Raw genomic sequence first — 23,801 nt, 5'->3', positions numbered from 1 at the left:
CAGGTGGGTCAGCTTAGGAGGTAGGCCTTCCATGCACTGTACCGCGTGGCAGGAGGGCAACTGGACGGGTAGCGACGGGCCACCGCCCGCGCGGCGACTGGCCAGGAAAGGACGGGGCAATGCCGCGCGCCCAACGGAACACGACGGCGGCGGCAACGGAGCGGAGAAAATCCGCGTGCCGTTGGCTAACTTTTCGGTGGATCGAAATCTTATCGGCTCGCGGCTGTGTGGGGTGGCCGATCGTGCCCATCCTCCTGAAAAACACAGCGCCGCTTCTCTGTCGTCGCCTCCGCTCGTGTAGGCCAAGCCAAGCCAACCGCGTCATCTTATCTCTCTCCCATCATTTCATCTGATCTATCGTCTCATCTCCTATCTTCCCCTCTCCTCCCCTTCTTCTGCCTGCAGCGACGGGAGAGAAGCAAAGACGAGGAGCTGCCCCCTCCATGTCCGTCACACCGTTCGTGCTCCTGCCTTGCAAGATTCTTGAGCAAGGCTGCACCTACGTCCAAGAAAGAAGCTTGCCAGGGCAGAGGGGAGACAGAGAGCGTCCAAGGCCTTGCCGCTTGCCGCTTGCTCGTCTTGTTTCAGTTCAGAGCTGAGCTAGCTGATTGATCGTGAACAGAGTGATAGTTTCGTTGGATTGGGTGAGTTCCATGCATGGATGGCAAGGAACTCATCTCACAGTCCGACCTGCAGTCCTTCTACGGGCAGCAGCAGCACAGGGCGCTGGGCGGCGGGCATAGCCCGTCCCCGCTCGCCGGGATGCACTCCGTCATCCGCCCCATGCCCAACATGAGCATGAGCGCCACGGCGATCCTCAACTCCATCGGCGGGGGCTCCCTCGCCGGCATGCAGTTCCATATGGACCCCACGCCGCCGCCGCCTCCATTGCTGCACAACAACAGCATGAGCTCCGTCTCTGGCTCTGGTTCTGGCACTGTGCCGGCCGGGCCGCCTGCTGCGAATCACGCGGAGCCGGTCAAGCGGAAGAGAGGAAGGCCACGTAAATACGGGCCTGACGGGGCTATGAAAGCGTCTGCGGCGGCGCAGCAGCAACACCTGGTGAGCGCTCCGCCAAGGATGGGGTCCATGTCCGGGCATGACATGGTGGCCAGCTCGGACCTGGAGGACCCGGCACAGAAGAAGCGGCGTGGGCGGCCGCCTGGGACGGGGAAGAAGCAGCAGCCCTCGACGTCTGTAGGTAAGTGGCCTACGCTCTAGTTTGTGCCACTAGTTTATACCGTGGCGCGCTGATTTTTGCTCTGGTAGGTATTTTACCAATAGATTTTTATTTTTGTATATCTGAAATATAATTCCAACGACTTAAAAAAATCTTTAGCGATATTTTTTACCTTCAGGTTTGATCGTCTGATGTACAAGTTAGCTGACTTCTGTTATGTCAGGTTGTTCAGTAAGGAGTAGAAAGCATGTCAGTTGGTGTAGAGTGTGTATTAGGATGTGCCATTTGTCCTCGTCAAAGAAAGTAAAAACGCCATATCAATGCTCCGCTGTTAAAAGTTCTGAGACGGCAAATTGCAGTAAAACTGACTTGGACCTTACTCAGCGTTTACTAATCTGCAAACATAGGAGAAATCACATACACGGCGGTGTTCTTTACTATCCATTCATTGTCTGGATGCAGAACGCACTCTGCCTACTTAACCATATGCAACACAGGCATCTGAAAGACACGTTTTGTCAGTCAAAAAATCAATTAACAACTGAAGAAACCGAACGTGTAAATGATTTCTATTTTGTCACCTGATCATGATCGTGTTTATGACATTGTGTGTTCCAGGCAATGCGTTCGCTGGTTCAGCTGGGACGAGCTTCACTCCGCACATCATCACAGCATCTCCTTCAGAGGTACGCCAGGGATGCTCTGCTCGCACTTCCTCCTCTGGATGTTGCAAGAAAATGTAGCTTAAGGCTTTTGATATTCTGACAGCGTATAAATGTCACTGTTTTACAGGATGTTGCAGGGAAGATCGCCGCATTCGTGAACCAGTCGTCAAGGGCGGTGTGCGTCCTCTCGGCGATGGGCTCCGTCTCCAGGGTCGTCCTACGCCACCCGGCAGATGCCTCCCCTATGTCAAGGGTTCATGCGTCTCAGCCTTACAAGAACCCTTCCATCTACGAGGTACGTGCACAATGCAATGCAACGCATGAGACTCTTCATCAGAACTTAAAAGGCCGGTTGTTCGGAACGCGGATTTCATATGAAGTTGGTGGGAATTCCCCGAGAAATCCTCTCACCACGTTCCAAATAGGGCCTAATGTGGTCGTTGCACTTGATAGTGCTACACCTGACTCAGAATTTTTCAGCTCGTAACTCGCCATGATGTGCATGATCGCAGGGGTTCTATGAAATCCTGAGCCTGTCCGGCTCTTACAATCTGAACGAGGGATCACAGAGCCAACAGAGCGGCGGGCTCAGCGTCACGCTCTGCAGCCCCGACAGGAATGTGATTGGAGGAGTTTTGGGTGGACAACTAGTCGCAGCCAGTATGGTGCAGGTACAGTACCAAATCACATAAGCTCTTCGGGAATAGACTAGTTGTTTACAAAGTACACTGTTTTTTTCTTTTTGGAAAACACAGAGTACACTGCTTGACTCACCATCTGTGAAAAGAAAACCTGGTCGTACAGCTAAATGCTTTTTTTTTTTTGTAAATGTAATTCACCAAGGTTTGATCTGTACGTTGAAGATTCACATATGAGATTCAGCTCCTGATTTTACTCTGCTAACAAACAGAGGTCCAGCAGTCTAGTATCGTCCATCCCATCAGTAGCATTCATCTTTAGTTTCTAATTTCGATCGGCTTGTGCAGGTGGTGCTAGGGACTTTTCACCAGGCTGGGTCCAGACCAAAGTCCAAGAAAGCCGGGAAGCAGCCGGCCTTCAGCTCCGACTCCCTGACCGGCGGGCAAGAGGCGTCGCCCAGCTCTGGGCATAACCAAAATCTAACGCCGCCATCTGTGACAGGAGGGTGGCCTAGCTCTGGGATATTTGACACGCGAAGTTCCAGCATTGATATCAACTCATCTAGAGGCTAGCTCATTTGTCGACAATTCCAGCTCTCAAGAATTTTCTGTTTGGAGAAGAATATCAAAACCATACTTTGAAATAGCGTATTCAGTTTTTTTAGTAAATTCTTATAGATTCACTAGGCAGTGTTCAATGTTATGTTATTCGAATCCGACTATCTTCTTCCTATGAAAGATATGTCATTCCCAATTATGCATATATTGTACTATTTTTTTCTCAACATGTGGAGAACACTGTAACAGTTGGTAACATACAGCGTGGCAAGAAACACTCGTAAGTCATAACAGTACGCATACAGATGGATACCCAATAGCGAAAAAGGAGAAGGCAACATATAACAAGCGGATGACGATCTTCCGCAGCGAGCTCTAGGCCTCTAAAAGTTTCTGAATGTTATTCTGCAGAAAAGACGTCAACCAGGTGAATCTTCATGTTCGTAAAGAAAATGAACATGCGAGAGTAAGAGACTACAAAATCATCACCTCAATGCTCAATGGAGAGCTTGTTGATGCATATCTGCTCACGACGTGCCCATCTTTGCCAACTAAAAACTTGGTGAAGTTCCATTTGATGCGCTCTCCAAAGAGACCACCTTTCTGTGACTTCAGGAACTTGTACAACGGAGCAGCATTGCCATTCAACCTGTTTGACAACTCAGGGAATATTTAGATCGAAACAATGACTATGTAATTCGACGCAGACACAGCAGGAAAGGTTCTTCGTTGGATACACCTTGCCAAAAATAGGGTATCTTGCTTTGAAGCGGGTGCAAGCAGACTCCGCAATCTGCTCATTGCTACCTGGCTCTTGTCCACCAAATTGGTGCATGGAAACGCCAGTATCTCCAACCCTAACCAGGGCAGAAAATGGCAGAGATAAATGAAGGTTGAATAGAAAGCAAAGCTGTGTGTTATTGGGGGTACTGTTGAGGCATTAAGGGCAATTTATGCCAACAATGATAAAATAATCTTGTTTGAGAAAAAAAAATGATAGGGTATTAACAAGAAAATAGGATAGCAGCAGCAGTAGCCACCATCTACAGATAAATGCGTGCTCTTATTGGAGTGTCTACAATAGCACGAGGAAAAAAGGAAAGAATCGATGCAGTGCCAATATGGACAACAGTACAAAGGGCAAGGGAACTTAAACTTTCTTTAAAACCAAAAAGGAATAGTTAATAGAGCTGCCCAAAGAGAAGAGGAAGTCCCAACGATGTAGCAGAAAAAATATCGCATATTCCCCAAAATAAAAAAGCTGACCAAATGATAACTGGCTGTCATTGCTAGTTCAAGTAGCAGTCAAATCGACTTGTTCAGTTCTAACACGTGAAACTTTCAAAATAATTGAATCAGAATTTGGTCAAACTAAAAGAAAGCTAGGGTGACATCAATGCTTATTTGTCATTGTTATTTTGAGGGAAGTAGAACAAATACAAATATGCAAGTAGAATACGTGAAGTACCTTTGTCCCCATATTTCTCATGGAGCAATCCCAGCTCAGTGTAGTTGGAATTCGTCAGACCACTGCAAGGATATCAAGCCAGGAAGTAGAACACACACAAAAAGAAAGGGAAAAAAGGCAATTCAAGAATATGGAAATGAATCATAAAACATCCTACCGACGAGATGCCACATTCACGATAAGCACAACCTTCCCTTTGTATCTGCTGAGCTCCACATCATTTCCCCTTGCATCCTGCAAAGCTCTCAAGATATTCAAAATTACAAATAGCGTAACTGTGAAAAGAAACCCAAGTATTCGAAAGTTTGTTCTCTTCATAGATAGTCTCATTGCATCCATTCAAAAAGAAAAATTCAACGCGCTTTGTTCAAAGTTTCACATACAAACCCTTGGCATGTTTGATAAGAAAATTGGATGCCACAGGGTCACAGGGAGAAATGGAGGGAGGGATGGGCGTTGAACCTTGACGACAAAGTCATGGATGGAGCCAGCAAGCTTGGAAGATGACTCCGCTGCACCCATCTTTGCTTTAAGCAATGTTGAAATGTTTTCTTGGACAAGGCACTGGAGAAAGGATTGCAGAAGAAAAGTAAAGTGACAATATTTGGAAGGAGAAAAAACAAAACTATGGCAACTGGCAAGTACCTTTAATAAAACACCCTTTTTTGCTGTTCAGATATTCTCCATAAATGCTAATGCCAACCACAGAAAGAACAAAGGATGATACTTAAATGGGCTATTCCTGAATCACAAATATTACGATAGCAGATAATGCTACACTGGGAAAAAGTTGCAACAATTAAGTGCCCACGACAAGCCAGACATTCCTATCACCTATTTTAGAAAGGATCAACACAAAACCAAAAACTGATAGTTCACAACAAGACTTCAGCAATTATTCTCAGAATTCAGCAGCTAATACAATAAACAGCCTCTGAAGTCCCGAACAAACACACAGTTATAAATAGCAACAAAGTCAAGCAGACTACAGCAACAAACATAAAGTACTTCTGGGGATTACAAAGGTAAGACCACCAAATGGCGGCTTATTTATAGCATACTATCGGTCCTTGCTGGCAACCGTCTGAAGAAGTTTACTGGTACTGAGGGTAACCTATGTCTGAACCTTGGGTGCCTCATGACATAGAACCCTCCTAATGCAGCAAGAACTTGAAGTGGTGTAACATACAGGACTATTGCTGCTATCAAGCAAAATAGGACAAAGATTGATGTGGCCCGAGGGTCCCTCCAGCTAAGCAACGCTTGAACCCTCTCCCCTTGTGTTGCTATATCACCAACCACAGTCTGTATCCTTCCAGCAACACTCCTCAGTCTGTCGTACCTCATCCTTACAATCTCAGGGCTGCGGCTTGTAGGGAATGTATCAAACTCCTCATCAAGTTCATCAGGGTGAACAGCCTCCGCATGAGAGATCTTGGTATTCATGTGTGGAGGATAACGAGGTCGATAGCGGAAGTTCCAAATCCCTATAAGAAACATGTACAAGAACACTGTTGGAAGTATGAGCTCCGGAAAGCACACCAACATTATAAAGAGGATGTGAACTAGTACAGTGGTAATGGGGTTCTTCCATGCACAGACACCACTGAACCACTTGCTGACTGCAAACAAGCCTGAGAAAACTGACATAAGTCTGAAGAAGTTTGCTTTGCTTCTCCTCATGCTCCACAAGTGAGAATCAAAATCTGTCATGTATTCAACAACTTCCTTTCTCAGAGGTGGCTCCATCCGGCTAAGTCGGGCAGCTACAATCTGGACAGCTTGATGGCGCAACATATCAACCTGAAGCACCGGTATTGGGCGTACATAGTGCATTTTCGGTAGCAAAGGGCGAGAGTACAGGTACAACATGTTTACCAGTGATGTGGAGGAAAATCGTATGGCTAGGTGCAGTTCACCCATCTTTTTTACCCCTGATGGATGTAGAACCAGGAGAGGATAAGAGTGGGTGTACACACGGCCAGTTTCAAGTGTGGAAAGGCGTATACGAACCTTACCGATCTTCCCATCTTTCCCACTGCATGTCTTCTCCCCACTCTTCTCTCCAAGCTGCCCGTTGTCAAAAACACCAACAGTAAGGACAGTTGCAGGATCATAGACTTCCCAGGTGTACTGTTCATTGAATCTGGGGTTTGGATTGTTCATGATGGTACGTGTCCGTACCCACTTGGACCCATACTTAGCAACACAATACGTGTCTGATGAGCCTTTTCCATCTCGTGTTTTCATGGGAACAATCCCTTGAGCACCGAGGATACCAAGCTCAAGCAAGCCAATGGACGGCTTCCAGAGTTGCTTGGCTGTTGGTCTGAGGTCACTGCTGTAGTTTGTAGACTCATCAAGAACATGGTAACCTCCATCCAGGCAGAGACGGAGATGAAGCCGAGTAGAGAACTTTTCCTTCTTCAGTTGGTCCACATCAACAAGTACAGGCTTCTCGAGATTGAACCACTTTCCATGGACAATACGGTCATCGGCCCGCCTATCAATCATTGCCAATGGTATAATTACACGGCCAAGCATTTCGTCCTTATTAGGACCTACACGATCCTCAAGAGTCAGAACAAGGTGATCCTCAAAAGGTTCAGCAGCCACAAACATAAGGTCTTCGTTCCAAAAAGGGTTGAAATTTCTGGCCTGAACAGGTTTTGTCCTCCCGAGTTGATGCCCCACCTGGGCTCTCACAAATACATCTGCATAGCGGGTCTTATCAAATATGGCAACATCTTGGGCCTCAATTATATTAACTCGCAGGTACCACAATCTGGGAGCATGGTAAACTTTAGACTTCATGTGAGTTACAGCAGATGGATCTTCAAGTGTTGCAGCATCTGAATGCCAGGCATCAGGAAATGCCTCATCAGCTTGGGTTCCAATCCAAACTGCAAGCATGAGTTCACCCATCGACTTATCCCCACTCTTACCAACAAGCCGGTACCATTCTGGAGCCAGTGGGCTGTCAGGAGGCACGCGGATTGGAACATCATTCAGATCAAATCGCACCATGCCAACAAAGTCATCCTTAAGCAAATCTTTGTCTTTGACCACAACTTCAAGGACAGATGCCTGCATACGGTCTCTGGAAAAAGCAAAGACTGCATTCCACTCTGGGTTCTTCTGTTTCTCAAAGTGCTTAGTTATACCCCTGTAGTTGCCAACTCTCACTTCGACGAAAGGATCTAGGCTTCCAGTGGCGTCCATGTCTGGCAATTCACGTGCCTTGACCACACGTACAAACAGATACTGCATGCGCTCCACAAGGTCATAAGTGCTAGCATGTTTTTCGCCACGTATAACCCGACCACCAACAACCTGTCCACCACCAAGAAAAGGACTAGTCTCCTTGAGTGCGTAGTCCATGGGCTGCTGGGAAGCTGCTGAATACATTCTTACAATCTTGGGAGGTTGAGGTTCAAGCTTCATCTGGTCAACAGAATACTTGGAAGGCTGCTCTCCAAAACTAGCTGGAAGATGGCCATGGTTATGATGATGATGTACCTCATTGGCAATGGTATGTAAGGTTCTCACCTCAGGCCTATGCTCCTGAGATGTGTGCAGATTAGTACCAGTTATATCAGCTGCTATTTGCTCTGCTGGACTTGGAGCTGGAGGAGGATTATTTGAAACAGGATCCATCGCCGGAAGAGTGTTTGAAGCTTTGATGGAGGGGTCATTGGTGATGAATACTTTTAGACCCAGTTCTCCTTTGACGCGTGAGAACATCCCACGCTTCTCCAGTGGATAATGCATGACCACCGCGTCAGGAAAGGGCACAAATGAGGTTCCGGCAATCCTGACCTTGCCAAGGAAGGACCTGGAACCTTCAATGGATTTGTTTACGTTGTAGACATATGCTTCAAGGGCAAGCTCGGGAAGATTTGAAGGATCTGACACATTGAAGTAGAAGCGCTCATTCCACACCGGGTTCAGGTCCTTCTCCTTGACAGCCGTGCGGAACCTCTGCCCATCAAAAGTGAGCTCGACACAGGCACTCGCAGAACCTTGCCCATCCTTGGGCATCAGGTCATGGGCACTTACAACCTCCACACCAAGCTTATATGTTGCCATTGACTCTGCTAATGTTGTAGTTCACTATACTGCACTGCACACAAAAAAGAAAAGATTGTCAAAATTGCCTGCAAATAGGAATCCATGAACTAGCTAATTGAGCAATAGAATTTTTGTAATAGGCTAACACCAACAACAACAAAAAACATATCCGCAATATTCGGAGTGGACAGGTGTATGGGTATCAATCCCATGAACAAATATTGGGATTTGAGGGTTCACAGCAAAAATAGCATTCTGCACAGCAAAATGAACAATCTGACGATGCAAGCAAGGGCTTTCCTTACCAACAAGAGAAGAGGTCAACTCAAGCCTGGATGGATCTCCACTCCACACCAATGGGGAACAGGGGGGTTTGAGGAGGACGGCAGGAACGCGGAGAAGGAAGAGAGGTGCAGTTGCGGTCCAAGGATGCCTGGATCTGGATGGGTCTTTGGCACGGAAACGGAGGGCGGTGGTCTCTGCTGCTGATGTAGTTCAGTATACTGCACTGCACAGAAAGGAAAATAGTGTACTGTTAGCAATGCCTGCAAATAGGAATCAATAAACTGGCCACTTGAGCAACACAGAATTTGTAACAAACTATCAGCAACCAACAAAAAAAGATGCAAGAACCCACAAGTTTAAGAGAAATCACATCGAAATGTGTATTCTAAAGCAGATCTATATTTCTCATTCCACAGATGGGTACATCACTTCTTCCATCGTTTCCTGAAACTTGTAACAGTTCCAATGAAACGAAGACTCAATCCCTTTCATATCTGGGACCATAAGCACCGGTCACTGACACCGATGTTTCGCAGATCACAGCTGATGTGGACACAAAAACAAACTAGAGATTACTAATATTTCGCTTTCGGGACGTATCTGAACGAAAAGCACATCAAACTTTACAGGTACAGCGCAGAGGATACATATAATCTATTGAATCAGAGCACGTTGGTGCGATTAGTTAATTGATTACAGAGAAAAAATATGCAAAAAGGCTTACGATGCAGCCCGCAGCCGCTGAACTCAGACTCTCGAAAGCGACTCAACTGGAGACGAAAAGGAACGCGTGATAAACCCCCGTGAACCGAGAATTCCACGGCAGGACGCTGGATCGAACGGGGTTTAAACGAGAGGAAAAGGAAAAACGAGATCTAGATCCGGTCACCTGTGAGCGTCGCGCCCCAATGCCGTGCGAATCCGAGGCGTCCGCAGAAGCAGCACCAACACCACCCAACCCGCTGGGTCGCTTCTTCAGTTCGCCTCCATGGGGCGGCGTTGCTTGAGGCTCTCCTTTTTGCGGGGGTTTGGTGGGGTGGGGAAGGAGGAGGAGCGTCTTCTCTTTTGTTGTAGGTCGTCCTTACTCCTGTTCCTGATCCAAATCCTCTACTATTTTAACACTGTAGCAACGGTGACATAGTGATTTTATCGTCCAAAAATACTGTAACATCGGATTCTACCTATCCATTTATAATCTAATGGCTCGCGGCAGAGTAAAATTACCGACTTCGCCGAAGTGATATTTAATTATTTTTTACTTTTATCAGATGAGTTATAATAGATTTATCACCATAGTCAATTATCAATAACTTAGGTGTTCTCATATGTTAATAAAAAATCAAATTAGCACAAAATAAAATTGATAAATAATTAAATAATCTCCGACGGAGTGAAGTTACTAACTCTGTTGTAAAATTAGAAGATCTCATTCCTTTCTTCTAGTCTTGTAACAGAGCGATAGAGATGTATTTAACCATTTATTATTTTTATCAGATAAGTGATAATAAATTTATCATCATAACTTATTATTAGTGACTTAAGCAATCTCATATGTAAAAAAATCAAATTAGTACATAATAAGAATAATAAATAATTAAATAATCTCGGACGGAGTGAAGTCACCAACTCCATTATAAAATTAGATGATATCGTTCCTTCCTGCTCTCTCTCCTCTTCTCTCCTAGTCTGTGCGCTGCGCCGTCCTGTTTCGTCTCCATTCCGTTACCTTTCCTCTGTACGCTAGTGGATGACGCCCGCAGTTTTGACCGCTACGGTCAAATGAGTTGAAAATGCTACCGGAAACTTGATCTTTACGCAACTGCAGGTTCTTTTTTCTCTCTCTCGAATACGCACGAACCAAAACTGTGTATCATATCATTGATTGATTAACAGTATTCCCTTTGGTCCAAAATAGATATTAATTTTGGATACCTATACGGTTGTTAAAATAGTATTCATTACTTTTTATTATAATATATTAATATAAATGTACTTTTCGTAATAAATATATTTATATCATTTTTAATATCCAAACTCAATATATAAAAAATAATGTATAGCTAAAGTTTAAAATAATTGACTATATGTACACTAAAACTATATTTATTTTAAATCGGATGGAGTAAAAAAAGATTTAAAGTTTACATGACGCGGGCTGAAAGTTGACGGCTTGATTTACAAGACTGTCTTGAAAGAACCGTACCGTACGGCTAACAAGAAAATAATCTGGAGTAGTACTAGAGATTTGCCTGCTGTCTGAGCAGCCCAAGAAGGGGGCTGGCATTCACAAACCTGACTCTGCATAGCAATTCGATAATGTTTCCTCTGTGCCCCTGCCGAGGCGTCGGCCACATGCGTACCACCCAGGCACCGACGACGACGACGACGACTTTATGTGCTTCCGAAGTTGCGTCGCGCGTGCCTCCGCTTTTCATAGGTAAGCGTGCATTGCAATCTAAGCAATACTATTATCTAAAGTACTTAGAGAAAATCTCTGATGTAAACATGTAAATATTCAGTGTCTTTTGTCCACCGATTTTTACGGTTGATCTTATCATCTTATCTATAAAGTTATTGATTTGTAAAAAATCCCTATACCACTATAAAATATCGTAAAATAATTCAGTCACTGATGAAATCAACCATAACCTTCGAATCTGAATGAACCAAATATCATTCACTTTTCTATGTTTGGCACAACTAAATATGTTGAAAGCTGCTTATGGCTTTTAACTGTTGGTTTTTATAAGAAAGTTTTAGATTCTCAACACATCAAAAATTAGAAAAAACACTTAATCAGTTTACTGGCTTTTAATTTATTTATTAAAAATCAACTTTTTAGCTTTTCAAAATCTAATAAAAACCAACCTATTTCTTTCAACTTTCGGCTTTTGAAAAACAAAACCAGCGGTAAGCTAAAAAAAAGGCCGTACCCGAGCGACGGAGGAGGCTCAAGCGCTCGTCCTCGGCTCGGCATGGCCCAACCGCGCCAGGGCGATGGGTGCTGGAGGAGAGGAGATTCCGAGCACGCGCGGGCCAGGCCAGGAAGGCCGAGATGTCGGTCGTTGGACGGCCTCCCTCGTGACCACGGACCGCGACGCCCGTGTGGGCCTCTTGTCTAGCATGCTGCCGCCGCCCGCCCGGAGACGCAATCAGTGGCCGAGTGGCTGGCCAAGCACGCCTGTCCATCGACGCCACACCCTTCCCTTCCCTGACAGGATACTGCCGGTGCATGCTCCATGCCGGCGGGGTGTATCTGGGGGAGGCCCGTCTCGCATCACCGCACGGCAGCACAAGTATGCCGGCCGCGATGGGGTGGATGACTGGCCCTCCGTCGTCCCCAGTTCCCGCCTGTCCGGACACGCCTCGCCACACACCAACCTCCACACGCGTCGTCGTTGCCTCCAGTGCGTTCGTCTGCTCGACACCTCGCACTTCATTATTGGGCAACTGCTTAAGCGAGTCCATTCCAGAAGAAGAAAAAAAGTCTTATCACCGTACAAGTGGGATTCGTTAATTCAGCTTTGTTCTTGCGATAAAAGAGGCCAGTTAAGGGGATCGATCGGTGCTGAGCTCGGTCGTCGATGTGGACAAGTACAGCCATAGACCGTAGATAACTTGACTCCGTAGTTCACCTGTACCACCGTTCTGCCACGCACCAAGCAATAAGCATGTGCCAGATTATTCTACCTGCTCTTTGTTTGTTGCTCAAGATTATTTGCCCACGAGCGATTGGCAGCATCCATTCGACACAGACACCCGGCTTTGCCTCGCACGACGGACCTGTCAGCCCAGTAATATTTTCAGAATTTCAGCTACCATTTTTGTTCGTTAGCTCGGTCCCGGTGGATACCTCTGGGTTTGGAAGAAAGTTCTAAGATTTTTTATCGAATTCTTTTTATAAAACTCTGATCTATATAGTTTTTTTATATCTATCGATCGATATGTATAATAAAAAAGGTATGTACCCTACATAAAAGAGTATTTTTTTCTATTTTTATGAGATCAGATCTTATAAAATTTCTCTTTATTGGGTCCAGCTCTACTCTGTTGATCCGAACGTGGTCCAAACCCGACCCTGTCTGTTCTCTCCAAAGGGCTGGACCGGTCGCCGTCATCGTGAGTTCAGGATTGTGAACTTTGCTGATCAAGGCCGCCCCACTTGTATGATTGTACTCAAAGCGGCAACGGTTCTCGTGACACTTGCCATGGTCGGTCGGATGGACGTAGCTCTTTTTACTCGAACGCTAATAAGAAAAAGCAAAGCATGATCCTGTTGCCTTCTTCCGTATCTGCTTGATCACCATATAATCCGGACACGTCAAGAAATATGGTGTCCAGATTTGTTCATTTTCAATTTGTTCATGATCACACTTTGAATCAGGTCCTTGGCCCACGGATATGCTTGCCACAGAACAATTAGAGTCCAGACCCCATTTTACCAACCGAAAATAGATTCCACTCTCAAGACAAGTAAGGCGCGGGCGCTTTTTTCTCATGATTGCTAGGATTTATTTATTTTAGCCAGAGATTACGAAGAATACTTTGTAGATTGTGGATTGTAGGATATTGAATTGTACCATCTGTAAAAGCTGATGAAACTTGGATTGCTGGGTTATTGCAATATAGGGATTTATTTTAACGAGGGTTTATTTATTTTAGCTTGCAGATTGTGAATCAAAATCTATAATCCCTAGCTAAAATAAATAGGATCTTAGTCGATGTTGGATGAGTCTGGCATGATATTATTTCCTTAGACCTTGCTGACCTAACGGGCACAAATAGCACGCAGTATCTTGCCTTCTTGTTAATCTACAATTATGTTGTTGCAGTGTTTTAAAGATAGACGATCGGCAGTCGCAGAAACTTGCATGTAAAAGAAGCTTTGGAATCATCTGTCAGGCCACTAGTGTTTTCCTTAATTTACTCACGACTCCTACTTTCCAAACGCCTGGAAACGAGTTCAATTTCAGCCGATAAGCAATAGGGACCACCGGTGGGGGTTAAGACTAGGGGTTACGTGGTGTTGGAGGTTTATTGTGCTTCAAAGGAAGACCCAGGGTGGTGGCCAAACAAACAGTGGCCACAATTTGGTAGTGTGGTGAGGTGCTGATGCTGTGAGTGATGGGTAAAGTCGGTGACAAAGGAAACACAATGAACTAGTTAGCGCGGTGGAGGATAGTAGAGCTGTCAGAGACAATGGAGGGCTGGGCGAGAGGGATAGAATGACGTCGCAAGCAAACAACCTAGAGGTTGAAGACGTTCTATCTACCGTTAAAATCCCATCCGATGGTCGGCCGAGATCTGTCGACAAAAAAAACCCTTTGATTTTCATATGGCAGAAATACAGCATGTGCCTAAGCTCCCTGTAGTCGTAGGAGCCGAAATTGATTTTGAGTTCCTTAAACACTATGTGATGAGTGGACGATCAGAGACAGCAGTACCACCAACTGTCGGTGACGAAGCCAACTCCTCCTCCTCCTCCCGTGTCACGCTGTATAAATAACAGCTGCCAGCCTCGGGTCGGGTCGGGTCGAGTCAGCAGTTGAGCACAGCAGAAGCGCCAAGCGAACAAACAAACCGGCCGCACCACACAACAAACACAAGCACCATTGGCGCACGCTCGCTCTCGTCACCGCGCACCCAGTGGCAGCCTGCGATCCCAATGGAGCCCCCCACGCTCACGGCGCTGCTCAAGAAGGCGTCCGCCGCCTTCCCGTCCCGCCGCGCCGTCGCCGTCCCGGGTAAGATCCAGCTCACGCACGCCGCTCTCGACGCGCTTGTTGATGCGGCGGCCGCGCAGCTCGCCGCGGATGCAGGAGTCCTCCCTGGGCGCGTCGTCGCGCTATCCTTCCCCAACACCATCGAGGCAAGCAAATCACCGATCGATGATTAGTTGTCAAGGGAACTGAGTTGTGTAACAGACTTGACGTGGTTCGGTAACTCGCGCAGCTGGTGATCATGTTCCTGGCGGTGATCCGGGCGCGCGCCGTGGCGGCGCCGCTCAACCCGGCCTACACGCAGGAGGAGTTCGAGTTCTACCTCTCCGACTCCGAGGCGCGCCTCCTCATAACCAACGCCGAGGGCAACGCCGCCGCGCAGGCCGCCGCAGCCAAGCTGGGCCTCGTCCACGCCGCAGCGAGCCTCCAGGACGCGGCCGGCCCGCTCCACCTCGCCGGCCTCCCGACGGACTCCCACAAAGAGAACGGGAACGGCTCCCGCGATTCGGCCCTTTTCAACAACGACCCGTCGGATTTGGCCCTGTTCCTGCACACCTCCGGCACGACGAGCCGGCCCAAGGGTGTTCCTCTCACGCAGGGCAACCTGGCGGCGTCCGTCCAGAACATCAGCTCCGTGTACCGCCTCGCCGAGACGGACGCCACCGTGATCGTGCTCCCGCTATTCCACGTGCACGGCCTCCTCTGCGGGCTCCTCAGCTCCCTGGCCTCCGGCGCCTCCGTGTCGCTCCCCGCCGCCGGCCGCTTCTCGGCGTCCACCTTCTGGGCCGACATGCTCGCGTCGGGCGCCACGTGGTACACCACCGTGCCCACGATCCACCAGATCATCCTGGACCGCCACGCCTCCAAGCCCGAGCCGCAGTACCCGGCGCTCCGGTTCATCCGCAGCTGCAGCGCGTCCCTGGCGCCGGTCATCCTGGAGAAGCTGGAGGCGGCGTTCGGCGCGGCGGTGCTGGAGGCGTACGCGATGACTGAGGCGTCCCACCTGATGACGTCGAACCCGCTGCCGCAGGACGGGCTGAGGAAGCCCGGGTCGGTTGGGCGGCCCGTGGGCCAGGAGATGGCGATCCTGGACGAGGAGGGCGGCCGCGTGGCGCCCGGGAAACCTGGCGAGGTGTGCATCCGTGGCGCCAACGTGACCAAGGGTTACAAGAACAACCCGGAGGCGAACGAGGCGGCATTCAGGTTCGGGTGGTTCCACACGGGCGACATCGGCGTGGTGGACGAGGAGGGGTACCTGCACCTCGTGGGCCGCATCAAGGAGCTCATCAACCGCGGCGGCGAGAAGATATCGCCCATCGAGGTGGACGCCGTGCTGCTCGACCATCCGGCCGTCAAGCAGGCCGTCTCTTTCGGCGTGCCCGACGAAAAGTACGGCGAGGAGGTGAGGATTTCTGCTTTTTCTTGCGTACGCCCATGTCATGTCATTCACATTGACGAATGGTGCTTTGGTTGCAGATCAACTGCGCTGTGATCCCTCGTGACGGTTCGCCGCTCGGGGAGGAGGAAGTTTTGGCGCACTGCCGGAGGAACCTGGCGGCGTTCAAGGTGCCCAAGAAGGTGTTCATCACCGACGAGCTGCCAAAGACGGCCACCGGCAAGATCCAGCGCCGCATCGTCGCGCAGCACTTCGTTCAGCCGGCCAAGGCCTGAGAACGTGTGGTGGCCTGCCTAGTGGGTCGGTTCGGGACCCGCGCGGAGACTGCTTGGCAAGGCAGCTCCCGTGGTGTGCCGCCGTCGCGTGTGCGTTGCTTGGGTTTTACATTGGGAGGTCAGGTCATCAGGTGGAGAAGGTGAAAACGAATAAGCATTCTCGTGTGATTTTTTTTCACCGCTTTTCTGCTGGCTTTTCTCTTGTTCTTACCGGGTGGGGGAAGAATCCGCAGAACTTTTGAGATGGTTCTGCCTATTATCTCGTGGCATATTCTGTCTGCCGTGGCCTGCATATTCTGTCTGCCGACTGCCGTGGCCTGGTAGGCCGTAGGCTGGTGTGACAGCCTGACTGACTATCCAGACGGTATGCAGTCTCTCTCGACGAACATTTGACGAGTAAAATCGTGCTTGGGGAAGAGGTGTCAGCCTGCCACCGCCCAAGTGCTCATGGTTGGTCCGGCCAGCAGCCAGTTACGGTGGCCGACGGCCGCGCTGGGGCAGAGGAACGCGAATCAACCTCTGCCGGCTGCTCACTGCTGGATGACCGACCGGCTCCACGGCGTGGCGCGTGGCTCGCCGGAGATCGAGGGAGCACAGAAACCAACAAGTCGTTCCGCCGAACACGTGAGCGCACAGGTCAGGTGCCCTGCAACCTGCCCGCGCGTCAGTCCGACCGCCCGTTTCTTGGAGACATCAGTAAAAACGGAGTCCCCCAGTCCCTCCACACACCGATCACGGCGTGGTTTCCATCAGGCAGGCAAAAGCATTGCACATACTCGATTGTAAATCATATTATCAGTCAAAACAATCAGTGCCATGCACGAAACTGAGCAAATGCCTGCTCGTTCGCCGTACCCCTCTATACGTCGAGCGACAACCGTGATTAATATTAGTGTTCCTGACGATGAATTTACACAGGACGAAGGGTGTATGTTACAACGCCAAGGCGAGCTCGGCCCATGCTAGAGAAGACTCCTTCAGGATGGCGGCTGCGGACAAGTCAATCCCATTCTCCAGCACACCTGTGATGATCTGCATTGACGGTCTCTTGGAAGGGTCAGGGTCGATGCAGCGGCTCACCACGCTGCAAAGGACTGCAAGGTCCTCAGTCCTCACATTGGTCAGTTCAGGGTCGACTAGCTTCCCGATCTCCTCGGCCTGCTGGAGATACTTGGTAGCCTGTGAAAGAATCAGAATCAGCAGTGAGCACATTTTCTTTGAATACCTTCTTCGGTTAGTGAAAACAATACATGTCTTTCACATTGAACCCTAAGTCGATTGCCTCTGCACCCGGAGATTTAAATCTGCAGTCTCTTCTCAACTTTTCTGCAGTCAAGTTCATGGTGGGTATACGCCGAGACGAGTGTCTTCCATTTGGGTTTTGCTTCCCCTGCTACAGTTGAGAATGGCGGGAAAAAGTCTCCAAGATCCCCCCCCCTCACCTTCCTCCTTCCTCCTTCCCCGGTGAGCTCGCCTGAGGGAGAGTAGAGGGGCTGGCTACTTAATCCTCCTCCTAGCCCCAAGTTTGTCTGCTGTCTCTGCTTCGTCGCTGTGGTGGCGCGGTGCGTCTTGGCGGGAGCCTACTGCATGCCGTGGGCATGTGGGCTGGGCGGCTCGGCGACGCGTGGCGTCGGTATTGCAGCCAAGCGACAGGGCTACCGTTTGGAGTTCGACCAAGTATCGTTGCCGATTCATCGGCGCGATTTGTTCTTTTCTCGATGCTTCTACAGATGCCGATACGTATGTGTATGCATTTGTGTTTAGTATGTTCGTGTAGAGTTAGGCCCCCGACATATCTCGTCACGTTGCCGGTGTGCAGGAGTTGGTTTGAGAAGCGCTGGATTCGAGAGTTGGCGGTGAGGAGTTTGCAACAACTTTGGGAAGTGCACTGTGCCTATGTCTTCCTCCACACATTTGGCGTCTTCGGCCTACTTGCGCCGACATCTTTGTTAGGTTTGTTGGTAAGGTAGCTGCGTTTGGGTGGGTGCGTCAGCTCCCCTAGGTGTTTCTTCATGTCTTCGGGTCGTCGAGGCTCGCTCCGACGAGTCTCGATCTTCTCTCGGGTCACCTTGGCTTGCTTCGGCGGAGTCTGATGTGTTTTCCTCGACTGCGTTCGGGGATGAGGTTCCTAACAGTGGGTTTTACTGTGCTTCCAATTTATCTATAAACCCGGCTCCATTCGCAAAAATAATAATAATAATAATAAATAAATAAATCATGGTGGTTATGAAACTAGCCTTCCTTAGTTTTCTATGTAGATCCCGTGGTGTTGGAGGTAAAGGGGATAGATTGGCTCACCCAGTCAACCAAATAGCCTTTGTCCTTGCAATAAGGAAGCCGTCCACTGATAATCTCCAGTAAAATCACCCCAAAAGCAAATGTGTTGCATTGGATATCTGCATGCTTATCCTCCGGAGAATCCCCATTGCCAGGAAAAGAGGCTTTGCTATTGAAGTGGTTAGCAGGTTTTGCATTTTTTGAGAACATCATTTTCCAGCACTCAAAATCAACCAACTGCAAACCAAACAGTCACACAGCAGAAAAATGATTGTTTCATCAAGTTGCAGAGTATACACACATGAAAGAAAAATATAAAATATAAAAGGAAGATAAGCTAAAATATGTGATGGACAAAGTAGGTCTTCTGAAGAACAGAAAGCCATTCAGTCTTGGGCTGCTGAATCAATTAATATGCAGAGTTCGTGCAGGACATACCTTTGGAGTAAAATCTTCTGTAATGTAGATGGAATTGGAATTCAGCTCAGATATAGCAAACGGGGGCTGCAACTCAGTATGCAAGTACCTTAGACCTTGGGCGATACCAATGGCTATTTTCATTCGCCTGAGCCAAGATAGCTGTGCTCCTTCCCCATCTAAAGAAAAACGTTCACGATCAAATCTACTAGACATGAAATAGGCAATATTTAGGCTGCAGGTAACCACCAAAAAAATAGAAAGGATGACTTACAATGCAGATGCTCAAATAGGGTCCCATTTGATGCGTACTCAAAGACTAACATCCTAGAGAATGGATCACTTTCTCTGCAATAGCCTAGAAACTTTGCTATGTTCTCATGATTCAACCTTGCCAGATCAATAACCTGAAAAGCTCATCCCAGTTAATTTTCAGAAACAGAATAGAGTTTTTGCCCCCTTAATATTATTACATACCTTACCTTATTTTGGTAAAAGAGTTCATGATGGCTAGTCCAATGACCTTCGAAGGCGCATAATGATATAACAGAAACTTCAGGCCCATCCTTCATGGTTCCTTTGTAGACAACAGTCTCAGGAGATGAGCCAATAATGTTGCTAAAATCCTCACAGGCAACTTCAAGCTCCTGGCGACTTAATTTTGGCAAACTTTTCAGCATATCAGAATCTGGAGAGAGCATGGATTCATTAACAAAAATAATTGAAAAGCAGACTAATCGATTCATCAACTGATTCTTTCCACAAATAAACTTAACACTAACCAATCAACGCTGTTATCTCATCACTCCAACTTTTTGATCTATTCCATGAGGATATTCTTATAGAAGGCTTCAGCTTGCAGGTTCTGGAAGCAGTAATGATACCAGTGACCGCAAAAACAACCAGAAGAACACCAGTTGCAATTTCTAAAACAAGAAGCCAAGTTGGTTGCTGCACTCTTTCATGCTTATGTCCAGTAGTTGGATGCTTAAATCCATTTATGCCACCTCGTTGGCCAGTTGAACCACCTATGACAAATGAGTGGATTCATAGTCAATGGGAATTTCAAAGTGCTACAAAGTGGTATTTATAAAGTATACAGCTAAAATTCACATTTGGTGCTAGAATTTCAACTTGATAGGTCATGTTGCACAAGCAGCAAAAAGTAAAGGATTATTCTGTGATGTAAATTTAAGAAAGAAAAAATGATGTATATCATGACATAGTGATAGTAAATTCAACAGAAAACATCTAGAAGTGTAGCATGGACAATAACAAAAATGCATGACGTTTAGTATTTCAGTGATTAAATCATTCCACTTCAGGTACGACAGATGACAACAGTAGCAGAAATATTGATTTATAGTGTGCATCACAGTGACTCTGATGGGTGCTAGAAACCAAAACACGTACTTTTACAGATTTGAAAAGCTCGTTGTCGGATAGAGTACTCGTCCCGGAAGCAGTTCCCTTGGAAACTTGCCCTGCAAAAAAAGCCTCGTAAATGGGCACACTTTAATGAAATACAGAAATAGTAGCAAGTACATCATGTAATAGTACCTTGGAAGATACTTCAAGCAAGGTGGAATTTTTCCAACAAGAAAGTTGTAAGAGAAATCCCCAACATATAATCGAGGAGAAGGGCATAATCCATTGTGAGCTGTGGATCTGATAGAGCAAACAAATACTAACTCAAATAAAGTAACAAGATTTCAAAACATTGCGAAAGGTAAGTTTGTACATTGTTCTTTGGATGGAAATGGTAGCAACAGAGAAAAATGGTAATGCATGCATATATTTAATGAGTATTGGCATGCATCTATGATGATCATTGGCATTGCTCATTTGCTCTGAAGTTCATATCTTTTGTTTGTTTCTCCATGAATCAAGAATATTTTGATGCCACATATTAAAGTTTAATTTGACTCTACATGCATGCTTTCCATGAATATGGATTATAGAGTACAATAACGCTGCTGTAACTGCACTGGGAAATCTGGCGAATATTTAATACAGAAAAACTCATGTGCAGTATGAAGCACCATACACATACAGAAGAGGAGTTAGGGCAAGTCACCTACCCACTATTTGCAGCCGGAGAAAAGCCGGCAGTATTGCTTCCCGGAATTGATCCCTTCAGTTTATTCCTGTCTAACCTCAGCTCAACGAGATTCTGCAGTTTGCCTAGCTCTGGTGGTATATTCCCGGTCAATCCATTGGAATGGAAATTTCTACACGAGATGAATAGAGCAGCCTTTAGTTCAATAGCAAAGATGGTATCAAACTGGAAAAGTACAAAAATACAAACAAGACAGTAGATGTCTTACATTACGCTTACGCTGCTCAAGCCACCTAACTCAGGAGGGATAGGGCCAGTGAGGCGATTAACACTCAAATCCAAAACCCTCAGGCTCCTCAATGAGCCTATTTGTTTCGGGATTGTGCCAAAAAGCAGGTTATGGTCCAAATACCTGCCCAAAGAAGACACCTTTAGATAAACGGTATAGCTAAATCCATGAAAACAAGTGAAAAGGACAAAAAAGGAAACATACAGCTCTTGCAAGAAACTCAGCTGTCCAAGCTCCGGTGCGATGAATCCCTTGAGAGATGAGTTTGACAGCTTCCTGCAAGATGCAATGTCAAATCACAAAATCATAAGCAGCAAATCCATCTGAAAAGGATTTCAACCAAGTATGCAAGTACAAAATCAGCTCGCCTTTCATTGGCAAGTGTGAACCAAACCTACTGACTACTGAGTACTGACCACATCTAACTGGCAAATCAAACTCCATCTTTTGACCTGTTTGCACATGCACTACACCAAACATCTACATCAAAGCTGGCAAGGATAAGCTAGTGGCAGTGGTTAAGTGCCAAACATGTCTTCACTTACATACCTAATCCTACTAGTCCAAAGCTTAATCACCTCAAGCTATTTTCTCTCCACTTTAGTACTCAACAATAATATTCAGCAGGTTGTGATGCCGGCTAGCGGCCTGCTGATGGGTATACTAAGCATGAAACGAACGGTTAGTGAGATCTAGGTGAATGGGTGGAGTTTCTTACAGAGAGATGACGGAGCCCTGCGGCGCGGAGCAGATCACCCCATGCCAGTCGCAGGCGTTCCCGTCCGCATCAATCCAGTCCGAGAGCACCGAGTGAGGGTCCTCCATGATGGCACGTTTGAATGACATGAGCGCCAGAACTGGCACAAATCCAGCGAAACTCGCATCATAACATAATTGGCAGTCTCACATGAACACAAAGAGACCACATGAGGGAAAGAAAATCAAATCCTAATTGTTTACGAGTAACATCTATAACAGTGCGATCCACTGATATGCGCTGAGGCCAGAAGAAAAACCCGGAAGGTCACGAGCTTGAGCACACAGGTCAGAAAATGCACGAAGGATGGGGATAAAGTTTCGGCTTTTCCAAACTAAAAATTATGTGGAGAAAAAGAAATTTATCTCCCCGGTGATGCAGTTCCACTCAGCAACAAGTGAAAAATCTGAAGAGAACAGATCAGAACGCAAAATCTAAACGGCCATTTCAAATTGGGAAGGAGAAGAGAAGAAAAGAAAGAAACCGAAACGTATCTCCCGGAAATGGAAGCGACGGGGAGCCCAAGAGGCGCAAATTTAGCCTGTGACAATTTGAACAGAAGCCCAAAAAAGTCGCGAAGAACGAAAAGGAAAGGAATCAGCTTGCAAGTAGCAGCACTCACCGTCGCCGCCCATGGCAGACGCCGCGGAGCATTGCAGGAACACCACCCCGCACTGCAAGGCGAGGAAAACCGGGAGGAGGCTGGGCGCCGCCCTCATCATGCCCAAGCGGCGCCGATGCGAAATCAGCACCACGAACGAGCACGCCCGAATCCCTGCTTGTCGCCGCGAATGGCAGCGAATTCACGGAGCCATGGTGTGCTGCTCGCTTCGGCACCGCTCACCACCACATGGGGATGAAGTGAGTGGAGGTGGAGGTGTTGAGTTGGTTGGGGAGTGGGAGCAGTTGAAGTAAAGAGAGGAGCAGCAGCCGAGCCGAGCAAGGGAAAGAGACGCCGCCAGGGCCAGGCGCAGCAGCAGAGGAGGAGGAGGAGGAGAATGCAGTGTAAATCTAGTGCGAGAAGGAGGCGGAGGAATTAAATGGCGGCTCGGCTCGGCGAGGAGGAAGGTGGTGGTCTAGTTATTGCGCGCACTTATGCTTAGCAGCAGCAGGAGGAGCATAATTAGGGATTGGGTGGTATCTTAATCTTCCTTTTCTGAATCTTTGGACTGCTTATCGCGTGGTATTAGCACTAATTTAGTCTTCCCTGCAGAGCAGATCAGTACAGTAGACTGGGGACTCCTGTCTCTTTGCCTAGTAGATTTTTTTCTATGCTATTTTTGATTCTTCAGAAATGTGTGGTTTTGACTGTTCATGACTTTGCTCTTGTTCTTTCTCTAGCCTGAGTGGTCCTCCAATTTCTGAATCTTCGGGCAGCCTGGAACATGAAAAATGAGTAGCCTACGACCATCCATATGCGTGTGTATTTTGAGAGGCTTTTCTAGTTTCTACCAGTAATAAAGGTATTAGCTAACTACTAGCATTGTTAAACAATGATGTTTTACTTTACTAGTTTGAAGTGATGTTGTTTGGCACATTTATACTTGTCCCTTAAAAAAAAAGAAGAGAGAACTTGGCCGTGCCAATCCACAGAGAGAAGATAAGAATGAGATGGCAGTAGGAGCAGTGAAGGGACTGAAGACAGCACGGCAGTTTCAGTTATTAGTTTGTCTAGACTCCTGTCCCGTTGCGCTTGGACACTGTAGTAGGGACTCGCTTCTACACTGTAGCTCTCTTGTGTTCATT

General features: G+C 47.3%; 5 protein-coding genes across 11 annotated transcripts; 2 read left to right on the top strand and 3 right to left on the bottom strand.

The window, feature by feature from the left end:
* Positions 1 to 237: 237 nt before the first annotated feature.
* Positions 238 to 3,268, top strand: LOC133888373 (AT-hook motif nuclear-localized protein 9-like). Its single transcript, XM_062328589.1, has 5 exons — positions 238 to 1,201; positions 1,799 to 1,866; positions 1,973 to 2,140; positions 2,358 to 2,516; positions 2,832 to 3,268. Exons 1-5 carry the CDS (start codon positions 658 to 660, stop codon positions 3,054 to 3,056), a joined length of 1,164 nt encoding a protein of 387 aa, XP_062184573.1. The 5' UTR covers positions 238 to 657; the 3' UTR covers positions 3,057 to 3,268.
* On the bottom strand, positions 2,965 to 5,292 carry LOC133888374 (probable phospholipid hydroperoxide glutathione peroxidase). 3 transcript variants are annotated; one of them, XM_062328592.1, is made up of 7 exons: positions 5,155 to 5,292; positions 4,972 to 5,073; positions 4,667 to 4,743; positions 4,510 to 4,571; positions 3,781 to 3,898; positions 3,531 to 3,690; positions 2,965 to 3,446 (listed from the first exon to the last, which is right to left on the bottom strand). In XM_062328592.1, exons 2-7 carry the CDS (start codon positions 5,029 to 5,031, stop codon positions 3,417 to 3,419), a joined length of 507 nt encoding a protein of 168 aa, XP_062184576.1. In that variant the 5' UTR covers positions 5,032 to 5,073; positions 5,155 to 5,292; the 3' UTR covers positions 2,965 to 3,416. The 3 variants fall into 3 exon arrangements, with proteins under 3 accessions (XP_062184576.1, XP_062184575.1, XP_062184574.1); XM_062328591.1 differs by having other exon boundaries at positions 4,972 to 5,207; XM_062328590.1 differs by lacking the exons at positions 4,972 to 5,073; positions 5,155 to 5,292 and having other exon boundaries at positions 4,667 to 4,951.
* A 68-nt stretch (positions 5,293 to 5,360) lies between these two features.
* LOC133888371 (FT-interacting protein 3-like) lies at positions 5,361 to 9,967 on the bottom strand. Of its 5 annotated transcripts, none has more exons than XM_062328583.1 (3): positions 9,755 to 9,967; positions 8,886 to 9,088; positions 5,361 to 8,632 (listed from the first exon to the last, which is right to left on the bottom strand). In XM_062328583.1, the coding sequence occupies exon 3, from the start codon at positions 8,596 to 8,598 to the stop codon at positions 5,560 to 5,562; it is 3,039 nt and encodes a 1,012-aa protein (XP_062184567.1). In that variant the 5' UTR covers positions 8,599 to 8,632; positions 8,886 to 9,088; positions 9,755 to 9,967; the 3' UTR covers positions 5,361 to 5,559. The 5 variants fall into 5 exon arrangements, with proteins under 5 accessions (XP_062184567.1, XP_062184568.1, XP_062184569.1 ...); XM_062328584.1 differs by having other exon boundaries at positions 5,361 to 8,627; XM_062328585.1 differs by having other exon boundaries at positions 8,886 to 9,083.
* Positions 9,968 to 14,369: 4,402 nt separating this feature from the next.
* On the top strand, positions 14,370 to 17,159 carry LOC133889840 (oxalate--CoA ligase-like). The gene is made up of 3 exons (XM_062330318.1): positions 14,370 to 14,734; positions 14,818 to 15,987; positions 16,062 to 17,159. Exons 1-3 carry the CDS (start codon positions 14,531 to 14,533, stop codon positions 16,254 to 16,256), a joined length of 1,569 nt encoding a protein of 522 aa, XP_062186302.1. The 5' UTR covers positions 14,370 to 14,530; the 3' UTR covers positions 16,257 to 17,159.
* On the bottom strand, positions 16,739 to 23,277 carry LOC133889839 (probable LRR receptor-like serine/threonine-protein kinase At1g63430). Its single transcript, XM_062330317.1, has 13 exons — positions 22,678 to 23,277; positions 22,017 to 22,155; positions 21,503 to 21,574; positions 21,278 to 21,421; positions 21,032 to 21,181; positions 20,511 to 20,618; positions 20,364 to 20,434; positions 19,733 to 19,978; positions 19,433 to 19,638; positions 19,225 to 19,357; positions 18,972 to 19,129; positions 18,555 to 18,770; positions 16,739 to 17,435 (listed from the first exon to the last, which is right to left on the bottom strand). Exons 1-13 carry the CDS (start codon positions 22,775 to 22,777, stop codon positions 17,190 to 17,192), a joined length of 1,989 nt encoding a protein of 662 aa, XP_062186301.1. The 5' UTR covers positions 22,778 to 23,277; the 3' UTR covers positions 16,739 to 17,189.
* Positions 23,278 to 23,801: the final 524 nt, after the last annotated feature.

This window comes from Phragmites australis, chromosome 13 (assembly GCF_958298935.1).
Source record: "Phragmites australis chromosome 13, lpPhrAust1.1, whole genome shotgun sequence".
Lineage (NCBI taxonomy): Eukaryota > Viridiplantae > Streptophyta > Magnoliopsida > Poales > Poaceae > Phragmites > Phragmites australis.
This window is presented reverse-complemented; position numbering and strand designations above follow the sequence as displayed.